Raw genomic sequence first — 17,739 nt, 5'->3', positions numbered from 1 at the left:
CAATCTTATTTTGATTACAGATATTCTTAGCTTACCTTATACCCTAAATATGAGGAACTCATTATGAAGTTCTTGGTGTAGATACCTTCAAAGACAGAAGCACAATATTCTAATAATTACATGCCCTCTGTATGTTGTGGATCATCTTTGCACAGTAAGATAAAGCATGACATTACTGACAATGTTTTTCTCATGAACATAAAAAACAAAATATAACCTGAGGGTTCAGCCCCCCCCCCCCCAAATTCATTTACAGTTAACAGTTTAAACCAGACATCTGCAAAAGGATTTGTGAATTCCATCACCCAGTAACTTAGCAGATCCAGGTTTACAAGTAAGTGTTGCAAAGTTAGCACAGAATAATTAATTCTTTGGCTAAGGATTAAGAGATTATAGTGTAAATATGATTTGTAATAATGTAAAGCCCTGTACTATATTCTTCAAGGTTATTAGGAAAAAAACCCAACGTATATACATATTTAGCTAACCTTAGATTTAATTAACTAATAAGTTCTTTAGATCAAAAAGGAACAATTAAATTGATGTCACAAATTCAAACTCAAATAGCTTTGATTATTGTAGTAAATATTAAGTTAAACACATTTTTGTTATTTGTTAAATATATCCTACATAATAAAAAGGTAGTATGTAAATTACCATCACTCCGCTACGCCCACGATTGGGCCAGCGGGAGACACAGGGGGCGGGACTCGGGGTGGCTGGGGTGGTGATTGGGCCGGCAGGATGCTGAGCTCGCGTTGCAGCACAGACGGGCCTCTGGGGCAGCGAGCAGGGCGTTTGGAGGTTTGGAGGCGGCGCAGCTCCCGGGGGAGGAGTCTGGCGGCATTTGGGCCTCAGGAGCACGTGGCAGTGGCCAGTGTCTGGGTGTCCGCAGAGGACGCGGGTTTCCACGAAGGCAGAGGAGGCAGCGGCGGCCCCAGCCTTCCTGGGCGGGAGGCGAAGGCAAGACCCCTGCCTGGGCTCCGGCTGCAGGAGGACCACGCCCCCGCCCCGCCTCGCCCTAGGGGCCCAGGGACTTAGGAGCTGCCAGCCACACCGGGTCCCGACCAGCGGACAGACAGCCTACATGTGCATGATTAAATCATGCACTGGGCCTCTAGTATGTATATAAATACATTCACATCCTTCAGTAACTATAAATGGATGAAGCTAGAGAACAGATCTTTCCCACATCCAACCTATTTGACTTAAAAATACACTTTCCAGCTTCCAACATATATATAAATTTCTTACCTAATCTTACAAGATAAATTTGCACAATTCAGGCTGTACTATTCCAGTGCTAACTACTAACTATATTAATTTATTACACCGGAACACTGGTATAAGGGGACTTAAGAATTTATTCTTGGGCAGAAAATGAGAACTGAACAGCAATTTCATCACTATAAATGGAATTCTTCCTTAGCACCCCCTAATGCTAATGTATGGCAGATCATTAATCATAAAGTACATTACTTTTGATAACAAACACTTAGGAGAATTCTTGTACATACTTTAGATCCTGTTTGGACATTCCATTCAATTTATTGGAATGCTTTTATAATGCTGTACTACAAATATAATACAGAATTTTTAAAAAGTTAAATCTCACCTCAAGCAATTACCAGTCTAATGGCATTAGAAAAAAAGGTACTTTGTTATGGCATGAAATACGTGTAAAACTAAGGCTTTTGTTCAGTTTTTCTTTGAGCATTTTCAAGTTGAAAAATATATTATAAAAACTCAAAGATGTTGCCACGTTCACTTGAGTGCTTTTGACACTGTAAAAGTGACAGAAGACCACCATAGCTATAAACATTGGGACTCCAGAATCATCAAATGTTAGTACTGAAAGAGGTGCATGATTCATTTGTCAAAATTTTTTTTCACAATAAAACAATTAAATCTAAACCTTGCATATTCTCTAAAGCAGTCCTCCAGTGGGTCAACATATATGCTCTCTTGGCTAGATGTTTGCTAGAAACCGTTTTCTCCTCCATTATCATCTGGCAAATGTGAAACCAAACTGCCTATTTCTGCCATCTGGGCTGCCCTCTACTGGACTATGTAAGGTATAAAGCCAGCAGGTCAATGAGATTTTCTTTCATAATACTGTAGACATAAATGTATACGAGAAAAAGTATATCCCATACCTCAAACTGAACTTCCCAGAAGCAGCACAAAAATAATCTTTTAGTAAACTAAACCAACTTTTACAGTGCTAATTCTACAAGTAAACAATTTCAGTCGTTTTGAGAACTGATAAAAAGGGGTTTTGTTGATTCTGACAGGTGTGAGGTGATCTGTTATTTTAATTTGCATCTCTGATGATTAATGGCATTTTTTCATATGTCTCTTGGCCATCTGTATGTCCACTCGGGAGAAGTGTCTGTTTAGGTCCTTTGCCCATTTTTTAATTTGTTTGTCTTCCTTTTGTTAAGTCGTATGAGTTCCTTACATATATTAACCCATCAGATGTATCACTGCCAAATTTATTCTCTTATAGTGGGCTCCATTTTCATTTTGTTGATGGTTCCTTTTGCTGTATAGAGCTTTTTATTTTGATGTAGTCCCATTTGTTTATTTTCTCCTTTGTTTCCCCTGTCCTAGGAGATGTATCAGCAAACATATTGCTACAGGAGATGTCTGAGATTTTGCTGTCTATGGTTTCTTCTAGAATTTTTATGGTTTCAAGACTTACATTTAAGTCTTTTAACCATTGTGAGTTTGTTCTTATGTATGGTGTAAGTTGGTGATCTAACTTCATTTTTTCGCATGTACCTGTCTAATTTTCCGAACACCACTTACTGAATAGACTGTCTTGACTCCACTATATGCTCTTGCCTCCTTTGTCAACAAATGACAAATGTTGGTAAGGATGTAGAGAAAAGGGAACACTTGTACACTGCTGGTGGGAATGAAGATTGGTGCAGTCATTATGGAAAACAGTATGGAATTTCCTCAAAAATTAAATATGGAACTACCATTTGACCCAGTGATCCCACTTTTGGAATATACTCTAAGAAACCTAAAAACCCAACCAGAAAGAATATATGCACCCCTATGTTCACAGCAGCACAATTTACAATAGCTAAGATCTGGAGACAGCCCAAGTGCCCATCAGTAGATGAGTGGATACAAAAAGCTGTGGTACATTTATACCATGGCATACTACATAGCAGTAAAAAAGAAGGATCTCTTACCCTTTGACACACCACGGAGGGACCTGGAGAGTATTATGCTAAGCAAAATAAGTCAGTCAGAGAAAGACAAGTGTCACATGATCTCATTCATATGTGGAATCTAGAGAACAAAATAAACTAGTGAACAAACTAGTTCCAGAGACATAGAAGCATGGAACAAACAGTCAAATCTCAGAGGGAAGGTGGGGTGGGTAGGAAGAGATTAACCAAGAACTTATATGCATAACCCATGGACACAGACAAGTGTGGTGAAGGCCTGTGCAGCCAAAAAGGGGTCAATGGGGAAAAAGAGGAGACATCTGTAATAATTTTAATAAAGATAAGTTAAACAAACACACAACAAACAAAAAAGAGGCTTTATATACAATCTTAGTCTCCTTTTCAATATCCTGGAGGCGTATCTGGAGCAATAGTTGTAGTACTGAATATACTCTAATGTCAATCGTTTACGATGATTTCTGTATTAATGCAAATCACATTTTTGTGAGTCAACTCTATGGATTTTTTAAATGCATAAACATGGGTCTTAGCAGATAATATGCTAAGGAGATCATATCCACAAGTATCTTGCCATAAGTATCAAACTTTTCAGAGCTGTGTCCTTTGTGAAGACTCATTTTTAGTTACCAAGATTTTTTCTCTGTCGTTCATCCCCATGCCTGAGATTTGCAGTAATGCAGGACCAGTTTACCATCACTGCCAAAACACTACAAAAAGAAAAAAAAGCAATAAACTTAATTTTTGCTATTCTTTGATGAAACTAAGAAAAAATGTTATATGTATCATAAATATCCTTATACATGTAGGTATAAATTATTTACAAAGCTATTTCTTTCAAAAGATACAAGTTGCTATTGTAACACGTCAGTAATCATAATCTATACTAGAGGCCCAGTGCATGATTGAATCATGCACGTGTAGGGTCCCCTACACGATTTCGCTTTCGATCACAGGGGAGCTGGGTGCCTGTCCGCTGGTACACCAGGCCTTTCAGAAGCCTCCGGTGCGGCGAAGGCTTCTGAAAGGCCTGGTGCACCAGCGGACAGGCACCCAGCTCCCACGCTTTTGCTTTTGATCGCTGGTGCACCAGGCCTTTCAGAAGCCTCCAGTGCGGAGGAGGCTTCTGAAAGGCCTGGTGCCTGAGCGGACAGGCACCCAGCTCCCCCGCTTTTGATGGTCCGCGGTGGGACGTGAGCTCGCTGCCCCAGAGGCCCCTTCTGTGCCGCAGCACAGCTATGGCGCAGACGCTGAGCTCGAGCCGCCGCTGGCGACGCGAGCTCAGCGTCCCGCCAGCCCAATCGGCCACCCCGGCCACCCCGAGTCCCGCCCCCCTGCGCCTCCTGGCCAATCGCGGGCATAGCAAAGGTACGGTCAATTTGCATATTTGTCTATTATTAGGTAGGATATGCGAGCCTAAGCGACCATCAACTGTTCACCTGGTAGCTATGATCCTCAATGACCACCGGGGGGCAGATGCTCCAACCAGTAGAGGAGGGAGCCCAATTCCTCGCGGAATCGACGGTGGGTTAGAGGTTGCTGCTGGGACACCTTCAGCCCTGATTCTGCTTCACCTGTAACTGGGACCCAGAGAGAAGGGAGGAGGAAGCCAGATTCCTCAAGGAATCGGCCGCGGGTTAGGTTGCTGCTGGGCACTGTTGCCCCGAATCTGCATCACCCGCATCCTGAACCCAGAGAGGAGGGAGTCTGATTCCGGGGTGTGTCACCCGACAACTGCCCTCTCTTAATCCGGAACCAACTCGGGATGTTGGAGAGCTGGTTTCAGCTCAATCCCTGCAGGCCAGGCCAAGGGAACCCACCAGTGCAGAATCCATGCACCAGGCCTCTAGTGTTTAATAAAACCTGTCCTTTAAACATCATAGGCATGGATGGGCTTACATATTTTTATCTTGCCCTTTCTCTGTATCTCTTAACTGTAACGTATATACTGTTTTCTAATTATAGTATACACATTAGCGGTGCTAATTTTTGTCATGAAACTGTTAGAATGTTGAATGAAGTCATTCTTATGTAGTCTTCTTTTAAATTTCTTGGAAGCAAATCTGGATTACTAATTATATAAACAATGTAAAAGAAACATATTAGGCAAAAAAGAAGCCTTTATTTTCTGGACATCTTCTGTTTGTATTATTCATTCAAATTCATCTTCTGTTTGTATTATTCATTCCTTAATTCTTTAATCACTGAGTAATTTATTGAGGTAGTAAATGTTCAAGGTGTTAGAGATATAACAGAAAACAAGTAATCTTTTTTCTTGAGAGGCAATTAAGTATAGCATCTCTTAAAATAATGATGTGAATTAATAATCATACTATTCACAGATGTGCATCTTCCATTAAAAAAAAAAATAAAGCAGTTATATTTTACCTCATAGAGGGTTCCAACTTCCTGGTCAGGGGAAGGGGCAAATGACTGATTCACATAAATAAACTGCAAAAAAAAAAAAAAAAAAGGCAATTCATTTTTAATGGTATCCAAATTATTTTGCATTTTTCTGGGGTTCAATCAGCCAGCTCTTTCATATTCTTTGTCTTCAACAAAGAATATCATAAGTTTCCTCAAACTCCTTTTCCAACTTCTCATAAAATTAGTCAACTAATGCGATCTTTATGAAGATTACATCCTTCCTGAAGGAATAAAACCAGATTTTTTGCTCCTAGAGCAGTGGTTCCTACTTATTAAAACTGAAAACTTTTAAATAATGTTTTTACAAATAGCTTTTGAAGGTTTATTCAAGAAATTACTAAAAGTATTACTTTTTCCAACTACTCATTTTAAAGACAGAATTTTTCCTAATAAAACTTCATACACAGTAGAAAATCAGGAAAACTAATATTTGAGATGGTGCGAACATTTTTCTTGGGTAATAACAAACACTGTTGGACTTTTACCTTTACCACCATTGAAAACTTGTAAAAGTACTGAACTCCAGGCTGGGTGCCACTACTGTAAAGTCACTTGTAGCTAACTAAGATGGTAATATAATGAAATCTAATGTCCTTATAACCTTGTTCTTGAAAGGATTCATTGTTCAATGTTTCAGTTTAGTCTGTTTTCATTAAAACACTCTAATACATGTATCCTCTGCTTTTTGAAAGTTCATGTTATGAATGACCTACATTAGTACCTGTTTTAACTGAGAAATCCTAAAAGGATTTTCACTTTTATGAAGAAAGCAAAAATAACGTTCAGCATGTTTTGCAGTGAGCCATTATCGAAACGGTGAGATTAGCCCTGCCAATCTCTTTCACTGGGAACTACACTCTGCATCTTGGCGTTAAGCCACCATAGCTTTGGATTGTGTCTGTAAGCATCTGTGTTTTATCTCAATTTTATACATCTGTTAGCAAGATGTGGCCTAAAATATCAGAATGCCTAAGAGAGCTCATAAGGGTGTTATGCTTAGCATAAAACTGGATATAATTAAGTGTATTATGGTTTGGTAGGTTATTTGAGGGGATCTTGGTATGCACAAAATTTTTTTCACATAAATTAATGGTAATTGCTTCTTTGTTTTATGTCATTTTGGCTTAGGAAAGGTTTCATAGGAATGTTCTTCTTTTGTATAGTGGGGAAAAGCTGTACTTAAAAAAATTCCTGCAGATACAAAAGTTGTCTTAGTAGTTTTTGATAATTTTCCTTTTAGAAAATAAAACATTATTTGCAGGTAACATTATCAATTTGCCTTTGTCTATAGGCAAATTCTAAGACTAAAATTTTCTGGATTTAATATAGCCTTTAAAACCCAATAATATCAGAATAAACAGTTGGTTGATGGACACTATTTGGGTCACCAACTGTAATAAAAACAAATAATGCCTACATTTCTCCCTTAAGTGATTCAGTGTGGTAATTAAAAACAGAGCCTCTACTGAGACAGATCCAAGTTTGAATTCTGGCTCTAAATACAAATACTTTAAAAAGCCTAAGCGACCAAATGACCGAACTACTGGTGCTATGACACGCACTGACCAGGGGGCAGACGCTCAATGCAGGAGCTTCTGAAGCCCCTTCCCCCGGCCAACCTCCTGGCCCCAATTGATTCCGATTGCAGGCCAGGCCGAGGGACCCCACCCATGCACAAATTCGTGCACCGGGCCTCTAGTACAGCTATAAGAATCTGTCTTTAGGTCCTGGCAGTTTAACTGTGAGTGAACATAGATATTTTATTCTTCTGGTACATTTTAAATGAGAAGGGCTCCTGATGACAGTTTTTAGTTCAGCAAACATTCACTATTTATTATGTGGTAGGAATTTTCCAAGGTGTGGAACTGTGAAGATTAATATGTCTCCCATTAATGAGTTTTCAATCTACTGGAGAGGCAGACACATGCAGATAAGACTATAGATGAGAAAAGTGCATCTGACAAGATGTGTAGTACACAACAAATGTGGCATTAGTTTAACCTAGCAAAAATATCAGGGAAAGCCTTCTCTAAGAGATAATAAATAGGATTTAACTAGGTGAAAGAACAGTTAGGACTTTGTAGGCAAAAGTAAGATGGTTTTAGTGTTAAGAGGACAGTAGAGTAAATGTACCAGAACTATAAGAACTCATTGCGATTTATAACAGGAGACAGGAACTGAAAGTGACTTTAATTAAAAAAAAAACAACAACAAAAAACAATTCAGCTAGCTTAAAATTCCATGGAAGTAACAATTTCAAAATGTAATCTTGCTAAATGCTAGAACTTAGGAAGATAAAGTTATTTTAGTTTTAAAGAATAATGATTTTGTTTTTAATCCTCACCAAGGATACTTTTACCATTGGTTTTTAGAGAGTGGAAGGGGCTGGGGGAGAGAGAAACATCGATGTGAGAGAAACACATTGATTGGTTGCCTCCTGCACTGTCCCAGGGATAGAAACCTACAACCTAGGTACATGCCCTTGACTGAAAATCAAACCCGACATCCTTCAGTCCATGGGCGGATGCTCTAACCACTGAGAAACTCTATCTAGGCAAGGACTTCTGCTCCTGAGGTTTTAGCTCCCATATGCATGTGAATGATGACACTATAATCTTCTTGCCCATCTCTGACATTTAATTAAATTCTACATGGCACTGTAATAGCATAGATGCTTTTCTCACTCTGATCACAGAGGGAGATGTTCAGCTGCAAAACTCAAATATTCCTATACTTTTTCTAAACACCTTCCTTTGGAGGAATCCCAGGCTCTATGCTATTCTTCCTCAAATTACTTCTAGTGATTGATCTATCTTATACTTACTTACTCTTGCAACTATGTTCATTTTGTGAGAGGTACTTAAAGCCAAACTACTAGATCAATATTAATACTGGCCAAGATGTGATTTGCCAATAAAGGTGTCTGCTATATTAATTAACATGAAACAATATTCCAAATACAAGTAGACATTTAAATTTCTGTAGCTGAATACCAAGTTAAAATCCAGTGGCATTTAAAATATTAATCTTTCCAACTGCTTTAAAGTGTTTAACATGTACTAATATGAAATAAGAATATCTCTTAGTTCTTCCATAACATATGGCAAGGACATATTGCTTACCTCAAGAGGAACGCAAAGGAAACAACATTAATATCAAAACAAATTATAAAACCTAAACATTTCTGTATGTTCTCTGATAGATCTTTCTGCGAGGGCATTCAGTGGCTTTTTGAGAAAAACCACCTCAGTGGTAAAAAAAAAAAAATCAGTTCACATTGTAAACATAACTCTAAAATTCATTTCACTCAAGTTCCCCAAAGAATCCTTCAATAAAGTACAGAAATCCCACCAACAAAAGAACATTACTGAAGTAAAAATATATGGCTCCATATGTATTTCTATATACAAGTTATTCATTATTGCCTAGTAATCATTATAGATAATGGTAGGGAAATAGTCAGCACTGGTTTCATACCAACTGTTCTGAAGCCACAAGTTTAAGGAACTTTTTGATGAAGTCAATGAGTCCTTGGATGGTTCGGGTTCGCTCTACAGCCCACTTCTTTGTTTTCATTATAGGGGTGTCTCCCACAGCCTTTAGCAGGATATCAACTGTAAAAGGAAAAAAGAACGGACAATTACACTACAACATATAACCATTTTAGAAAAGTTAAACCTTTAATCTACACATAGTATATATATTGAAAATACTGGAGGTATGTCTAAGATATACAAATGTTAGGTTGTAAGATTATTTTTCATCATTTCTCATTATAAAACCTAAACATTTCCGTATGTTCTCTGATAGATCTTTCTGCGAGGGCATTCAGTGGCTTTTTGAGAAAAACCTCAGTGGTAAAAAAAAAAGTCTTTCTACAGTCTCAGAAAGACTCTCCACGAAATGTATCTTTAAATTTCATTTTAATAATAATAAAAAAATAGAAATGGCCAATAAATATGTAAAAATATATAAGAAGATGTCACTGGGCCGGTGTAGCTCAGTGATTGAGCGTCAACCCATGCACCAAAAGATCATTGGTTCAATTCCTGGTGAGGGCACATGCCGGGGTTGTGGGCTCGATCCCCAGTGGGGGGCATGTAGGAAACAGTCAATGGATGTCTGATATTTCTCTTTCATTGATGTTTCTATCTCTCGCTCCCTCTCCCTTATTCTCTAAAATCAATAAAAACGTATTTTATATATATATATACACACACATATACATACATACATACACACACACACACACACACACACACACACACACACACACATATATATAATGTCATGGCTTTTTACAACCAACCAAATTAGCAAAGATTAGAATAATAATACTGTAGATGACACTACTGTTGGGAATAAAAAAATGGCACACCCTTTCTGGAGAACAATATGGTAATACATTACTAAATACTTAAGATATGCTTTGGTCCAATAATCCTATATAATAAGAGAGGAATATGTTAATTATCCATTACGCCCTGAGGCGTAATGACCAACAGCATAACTACCAGATCACAGATTTGCACGAGGGTGGGGTAGCGAACTACAAGCAGGCAGCAGAGAGGGGTGGAGGGGGGCGGCAGAGAGCTAGTGATGCATGGATTCGTGCACAGGGCTACTAGTCCTCTCTAATAAAATGGTAATATGCAAATTAACCATCACTCCGCTACATAAGCCACACCCACCAGCCAATCAGGGCGAGTATGCAAATTAACCCCAATCCAAGATGGCTACAGCCACAGAGAGCAAGGTTTCCCAGGTAACAGAGCAAGCTAAGCTTTCCATAGCCGTTGCAGGCCTAAGCCTCCACTCAAGCTACAAAGTTTCAATTATAGAAGGTAAACAAATTCAAACAAATGGCGGCAGAATGGAGCTTGAGAGAGCAGGCCAGGGTTGCCGGCAGCAACAGGGGAAGCAAAGCTTTCCGCACACCCTGGCTGGGCTCACCCGCTTAAGGCTACAAAGTTTCAATTGTAGAAGGTGAATTAACTGCCACAAAAATGGCTGCTGCCCCAGAAATGGCTGCCGCCCCAGGCTACAAAGTTTCAATTGTAGAAGGAAAATAAATTCCAGATACCAGGGCCTCCGCTTGCGTTGCCAGGGGGCGTGGCCAGCCTGCAAACCACCACAGGCCCCTCGCTCAGGCCGCCCCACACCCCAAGGGAACCCCCACCCTTATCTGTGACACCCTTCAGGGCAAACCAGCTGGCCCCCACCCGTGCACCAGGCCTCTATCCTATCTAATAAAAGAGTAATATACAGATTGATCATCACTGCAACACACAATATAGCTGCCCCCATGTGGTCAAAGATCCTGCCCCCATGTGGACACAAGATGGCCACTACAAGATGGCCAGCAGGAGAGGGCAGTTGGGAGGCACCCGGCCTGCCAGGGAGGGCAGTTGAGAAGGACCAGGCTTGCAAGGGAGGGCAGTTGGAGGTGATCAACCCTGCAGGAGAGGGCAGTTAGGGGTGACCAGGCTGGCAGAGGAGGGAAGTTGGGGGCAAACAGGCTGGCAGGGGAGCAGTTAAGTATCAACCAGGCTGGCAGCGGAGTGGTTAGGGGGTGATCAGGCTGGCAGGCAGAAGCGGTTAGGGGCAATCAGGAAGGCAGGCAGGCAAGCAGTTGGGAGCCAGCAGTCCTGGATTGTGGGAAAATTCATGGGGCCTCCCTATAAGGGCACTGGATAGACGGGCCTTGAAAAGGGTCTGTCTCTAACTGGTGTTCTTATTCCAAGGCAGCTGCGTGATTGCCTGTCCTTGGAAAGGGGTCACATGAATGTTATTTAAGCAAACTGTAATAGTAACAGATGTAGAGGTTAAGTGTTCTTGGAGTGAACTTTGCTCAAGGAAGATTGGATTGAGAGTCCATAACTCAAGGATTGCTTTGTCTCCACAAGGAAGTGCGTGTGGCTTGCTGCCCAGACTTATAGCACGACGCCCGGGAGTTCGGGAGGGGAGCCAAAATTTGGGATATAAATGTACTGCTCTCTGTGAATAAACTTGCCTTCAGCAGCAGCCCTGCTGTTGGACCTCCTGATCCCCGCTTTTGCTTTCTTTCTTTTTCCTCGTCACCGTCTCCTACTTTCAGGATTACCCTGTTCTCTGTCTGAGCAGGTCCCCGACACTGGATTGTGAGAGGGATGTCCGACTGCCCATTTAGGCCCGATCAGGGATCGGGCCTAAACGGGCAGTTGGACATCCCTCCAGGAGTCCCAGATTGGAGAGGGTACAGGCTGGGCTGAGGGACAACCCCCCGCCGTGCACGAATTTCGTGCACCGGGCTTCTAGTACTAATAATAATAGTACTAGGAATCTAGTCTCATAAAATATGAGATGTAAAAAAATTCACTTAGAAGGATTTCACCTTTGTTGAAACACTTATTTTTTATAGAAAAAAAAAAGACACCTGGCAAATCTAAATATCCAACAACGGTATTTAGAGGGGATTGGTTGAATAAATGATATTATAGTCTATGATAGAATTTATGTAATTCCGTAAAGAATACACACTCTAAAGTCCCTGGGTTCCAAATCCTGGCTCTGCTACTTGCTAAGTATATATACCTGGATAAACTCTTTAATCTCTCTGTGCCACAGTTTTTCCTTTTGTAAAATGAAGACAATAGCACCTACCTCATAAGGTTGTTTTGAGGATTAAATAAGTTAATACATGTAAAGCACTTAGAACAGTATCAGCTCATAACTCATACTTATTGAACCTTAAGATTATAAATTGCCATTAAAGAAAACATGCTATAAAAGCATATTTAGCAGCATGAAAAAGTTATCAAAATGTACTAATATAAAACAGCATGTATAATAAGACCTCAATTTCATTAAAACCATCACAAGCACATATTCATGTAAATGTGGAATGTGCACCAAAATACTATTTCTCAGTAGTGACATTATAGGTGATTATTATTTGGTTTTTACTGGTACTTTTTGTAACCACCAAGTATTCTATAATAATATTTCTAATAAAGGAACATAATAATTATTAGGGAATAAACAGCAACTAGGGGCCAAAAAGTTTCAGTTAGAGAAATTAAAGGTTTCAATAATCCAAAATACAAACACAAACTATGAATCTGCCTCCTGAAGTTACTATACTTAAAAAAAAAGGATGTGTGTGAACACACAATACAATATACAGATGATGTAATATAGAACTGTACACATGAAAACTGTATTATTTTATTAACCAATGTCACCCCAATATATTCAATAAAAAGGGGAAAAAAAGACGTCTATCTACTAGTACAGTGGTCGGCAAACTGCGGCTCGCGAGCCGTGGTTTGCCGCTCTGTTGACTAATGATTTTGCTGACCACTGACCTAGACTCTTGATTCCAATAATTACAGGCTGTTGTTGTTCCTTGTGATTAAGCCCCGTGAAAGCAAACTAGTGTACTGGTGCCCCCTAAAGTTAATTCTAATATATTGCATCTCTCTTGTCCTAGTCTTTGGTGTTAAAAATTGGGATCCAATGGAGTCAGAGGTCAATTTATTCAAGTTTACCCTTGGAATGAAGGCACCTGGAACACATAATGCACACTGTATTCTTCCTGAAAAAGTTTACCTTCCTTCCTCCACTTAATACTCTAGCTCAGTGGTTCTCAACCTTTCTAATGCTGCGACCCTTTAATACAGTTCCTCATGTTGTGGTGACCCCAACCATAAAATTATTTTCGTTGCTACTTTATAACTGTAATTTTGCTACTGTTTTGAATCGTAATGTAAATATCTGTGTTTTCCGATGGTCTTAGGCTCTACAGCAGCAGTTCTCAACCTGTGGGTCGCGACCCACAGGTTGAGAACTGCTAGCAGGGTCGCCTAGCTTGTTATCCAGAAAACAGAGATTTTGAGTAACTCACCTTCTATGCTCCCTTCAATCTCCTGAGGCTATCAATAACTCAGTTGCAACTGAGCATTTCAAGAAAGTGAAGGAGAAAATATTATGAGCTGTGCTATTGCAGGAAAAAAATTGGAAGGGCTAGGAGCTAGAGGACACATTTATTTAAATTATAACTACTTTTTCTTTTAATTTCTAAAGGTGATTTGCTTTACAGTTATCAATCCTAGCTATGCGTTAGGAACAACTGGGGGAACAAATTTACAAGAATACAGGAGTCCGCATCAATTAAATCAGAATTTTTGGAAGTAGGGTCTTGGCACAGGTATGTTCTAAAGCTCCCTGAGGTGGTCCTAAAGTGAGGCCAGGACCAACAACCTCGGTTTGCTTTAACAATCTTCCTTCTTCTGTGGATTAAACCAGAAGTGAAGCATATGTAATAGCTAAGCTTCTTTCATCAGAAGAGGTCTTCAAAAAAGGATGACAATTTCAGGGTAGAAATTCAATAGCTATAAACTAAGTTTTATATCATCAGAGAGGCAAACTCAAATGCTCATGGGAGCCAGAAACAAAGAAATAATGCCATATAACCCCAGGCTATATCCCTGTTGCTGGTCATTAATCTTTAGCCACTGTTTTACAAAGCTATCTTCAGGGAGTAGTAGAACACTTTTGACTAAGACTGTTAGAGCTTAAAACAAGCCCTTTGAAAGTCTATTCCTGCTTACAATAAAACGGAAGAAAAAAAGGAACAAAAATCTGTAGAACTCATGGAATTCTTCTCAAGAAAGAGTTAGTGGTTATCTATAAAAATAATCAAAGGTTTGTTTCTCTAGTAGTGCATCCCGTGGGAACAACAATAGGTATCCCCCAAACGTAGAAGCACTGTTCCCCTAACTTCCAGCGCTGTTCCCCTAACTTTAAAGGGGAACAGTGCTGGAAGAAACAATTATCTTCCAATGGCAGAAGAAAATGAAGTTCGATGCGAGGCTGCGAGACTCACTGGGCGGAAAACGTGCCAATACCTATTCTAAGACGCTGGACTGGCAAAACGTGTCCGAGGCCCAGGGTCAACCTTTTTGAATTATAGGTGCTGATTGGCTGCTTTTGTCATAAGCAACTCTACAGAGAATGCTCCAGGACAAGTAAAGTTAGGAATTTCTGTATTTTACAAAGGCAAACGAATTCTCAAGCAATGACAGGGTAGATGACAGCTAGTTCAAACAATGGCATGATTCACAAAGGTTCCAAAAGGGTTTGAGTGTTTTTAGAAAGACGATGCCTGTGCCTTTCGTTTTCCTTTAACATTCTTCATTTTGGGTAAAATTTCAGTGTTTTGGTTCAAGAAGTGAATTCATACGCCATTGGTATTTAAAAAAAAAACCACCACACCCTGCGAACTAACTAGTTGGAAGGCGTGAATTCTAATTCAGACTTGCCACCTACTATCCCAATCATCTTCAATCATTATTCAAATAATTAGCTACCGGGTTAAGTACCTGGAGCTACCGAGATCCCACTCCCGCTCCCGGAACCTTTAAAAAGTTGGAGGTCAGGGGAAAAGATGAACAACATTGACTGAAGAACAAGAACGGCATCGATCAGACTGTCAGACCTCAGAGGGAAGGTCGGGGAGGGTGGGGACAAGGGAGATAGATCAACCAAAGGACTTGTGTGCTTGCATATGAGCCTAACCAGTGATCACGGACAACAGGGGGAGGGGGGCATGCGTGTGGGGGGGTTGATGACAAATATGTGATACCTTAATCAATAAAGTAATAATAATAAAAAGTTGGAGGTCAGGCCAACGGCAAGGCGGAGTCGAGTGCGGCCGGTGCCCTAAGTGCCGGGGCAGCCAAGGACCGCACGCCATGGCCAACAAGCGTCCGGCATCGGCTTTCTGGAAAGGCACTCAACAGTACGGTCTGCAAAGCTGGCAAGTGCACCTCCCTTCCTAACGAGTCAAAAACCACGCCCGGCACGGGCCTTGCTCTAAATGTTGCTTCTTCACGGGCCGCCCTCCTTCGTGGGAAGCGATCTAAACCTCCCGCCTCTGCCCAGAAACCACTCTCAAAATTACTTTTTTTCTTGGTGTCGCCGGCAGGTTCCTCTGTTCCCGGGGAGACTGCGGCGGAAGAAGGGGGCTCCGGCGTGGCTGTTCCTGGGGAGACGTCCGTCGGCCCTTCGCCGTCCGCCGCACCTGAAGCGGGGAGCGGGAGCCCGGCCTCCGGCTCCTCAGCCATCTTGTTCCGTGGGAGGCGAGAGAGGAAGTGGGGGGGCTCGGCGAGCAGTGGGCGGGCTTTGCGCCAGGAAGTCGCGAGGCTGGCGACGGCGACAGGGGACCCAACTCTACAGGGAGAGTTGGCACCGCCGGCTACCTGCTCTGTCGAGCCCGTCGTAGAACCCTGACCATTAATACCGCGACTACTGTTGGTCCACAGCTACGCGCCTCGGGCAGAGGACGGGGTTCTGCGTGGCAACAGACCTTGGAGCGCGCAGGAGCCCCTCTGGCCAGTGGGCGTGGCCCGGGGTGTTTCCGCTTCCCTCCGCGCCAGCCCCGCCCCCGGCCCCGCCCCTCCCCACCCAGGACCCGCCCCGCGGCTCGGGGGCGCGCGCGCGTGCGGGAGGGGGCGGGTTGGGAAGGATCGCTGGCGAGATCCCGAGGCGAGGCTCGCGCGCCCGCCCCCGCCCTGGCCCCCAGCGCCCACCCGGTCCGCCCGGCTCAGCCATGATCAAGGCGATCCTCATCTTCAACAACCACGGGAAGCCGCGGCTCTCCAAGTTCTACCAGCCTTACGTGAGTATCCCGCCGCCGCCGCCGCCGATGCGGGCGAGGGGGAGTTGTGGGCTGCAGGCAGCGCCCTCAGGGCGACTCCCTCAGGCACGCGCGGCACTTCTCGCGCCCCGGCTGCCTCCCGCTCCTGGGTGGCCAGCCTCCGGGTGGGTGTGAGCAGGTGCCCACCTCCCGCGCGCTCCCTTCCTCCGACGTGGCTCTGCCTAGGTGGCTCCTCCGCCCGTCTGTTGCCTGAGTGGTTCCCGGCTGCGCGGGCGAGGCCCCGGAGACTTCCCGGTGCGGGCCCTCGCGGGTCGGGGCTGCAGCCCACCTGCGCCCGCGAGCCCCCCTGCGCTCCTGTCTTGCTGGCACCCGCGCCCCGTGTTAGCCTCCGAGGAAGACCGCGGAGCTCGCTGGCCTCGCAGCCCCACCTCCCCGACTCCCAGCCTTTCCTGGTGGACTTCTTTCTCTCCTACGGGCAGATGGGCTAGTGTTTTCCTCTGAACCCTCATCGCGCACAACTTCAGCTTCCTGCGCTTTGATAACCGCACGCTTTGCACAATCTCTCTCTCCCCCACCCCCCCCTCCTGTATGTTGTGATACGTGGTCCACTGCCCAGTTTGACTTTCATGTGTCTCTTTATTAAAGAAAAAGGTAAGTGAGGAACTAACATTTTTATCGGGCTTTTCTCTTAGGGGCTGTGCATTGTTTAATTATTATTTAAATTAATCAGTATTGACGTTTGTGGCTGACCGGCCAGAACTGTGATTCTATACTTGAAAGTCAGGATTTTAGCTGCTGGTTTGGTGTCTCTCGACGTAAGAGACTTTGTCCTAATTTATAGTTTTTCTTCCACTTAGGAAGAAGAGTAATATTTGTAAAACTCTTTTTAGAAGTGTAAATACTGTTTTTAAAATGCAGGAGATCTTAAGGTAGGAAAGATAAGTAATTTAGTAACGATTGAGTGAGGGTTCAGTGCCTGTCTGAGGGCAAAATCCGCTGTTAGATAAAACACATAACGTTGGGCTATCATCGGTATGGTTTATGTAAAGATGTAAATATTGTGCCGTATTGGGGCTTTTTGCTTATAGCCAGAAATGAACCTTCAATTAAATATTTAAATTGAGCCAGGGCTCACACTTTTATGCAGGTTAGTCCCAGATAGAAATCATTCCTGCCATTAAAAATTAAATGTGAAAATGTCACTTTGCCTAAAATGATAATGCAGTCTGTGGAGGTGTTAGTTGACGTGAGAAATCTTGAGCTTATTTCTTATTTCCTTAAGTAGATTTGCTGTTGCTAGCGATAAAGAGTATTTTCTACTACTGTTTGGCTTGAGTAGAATGTAACTTAAATGCTCATGCTTTATTTAAGAACTCTACATCATTCCTTAATCCAGGATAAAATTCTAGTTGACCCTTCTGGGTTTAAAAAACATGCCATTAACTTTACAGTGTTACCCATTTGCCTAAA

The 17,739-nt window shown here is 42.3% G+C and overlaps 2 protein-coding genes across 2 annotated transcripts in view; one reads left to right on the top strand and one right to left on the bottom strand.

The window, feature by feature from the left end:
• Positions 1–3,489: 3,489 nt before the first annotated feature.
• ATG12 (autophagy related 12) lies at positions 3,490–16,007 on the bottom strand. Its single transcript, XM_079760437.1, has 4 exons — positions 15,574–16,007; positions 9,108–9,244; positions 5,592–5,654; positions 3,490–3,913 (listed from the first exon to the last, which is right to left on the bottom strand). The coding sequence occupies exons 1-4, from the start codon at positions 15,734–15,736 to the stop codon at positions 3,854–3,856; spliced, it is 423 nt and encodes a 140-aa protein (XP_079616563.1). The 5' UTR covers positions 15,737–16,007; the 3' UTR covers positions 3,490–3,853.
• A 76-nt stretch (positions 16,008–16,083) lies between these two features.
• The window catches only part of AP3S1 (adaptor related protein complex 3 subunit sigma 1), a 55,175-nt gene continuing 53,519 nt past the window's right edge, over positions 16,084–17,739 (top strand). The window contains 1 exon segment of the mRNA XM_079760426.1: positions 16,084–16,290. Within this exon segment, the coding sequence (XP_079616552.1) occupies positions 16,222–16,290 (69 nt within the window). The 5' untranslated portion in view covers positions 16,084–16,221.

This window comes from Cnephaeus nilssonii (genome assembly GCF_951640355.1).
Source record: "Cnephaeus nilssonii genome assembly, chromosome: 2".
Taxonomy (NCBI): domain Eukaryota; kingdom Metazoa; phylum Chordata; class Mammalia; order Chiroptera; family Vespertilionidae; genus Cnephaeus; species Cnephaeus nilssonii.
This window is presented reverse-complemented; position numbering and strand designations above follow the sequence as displayed.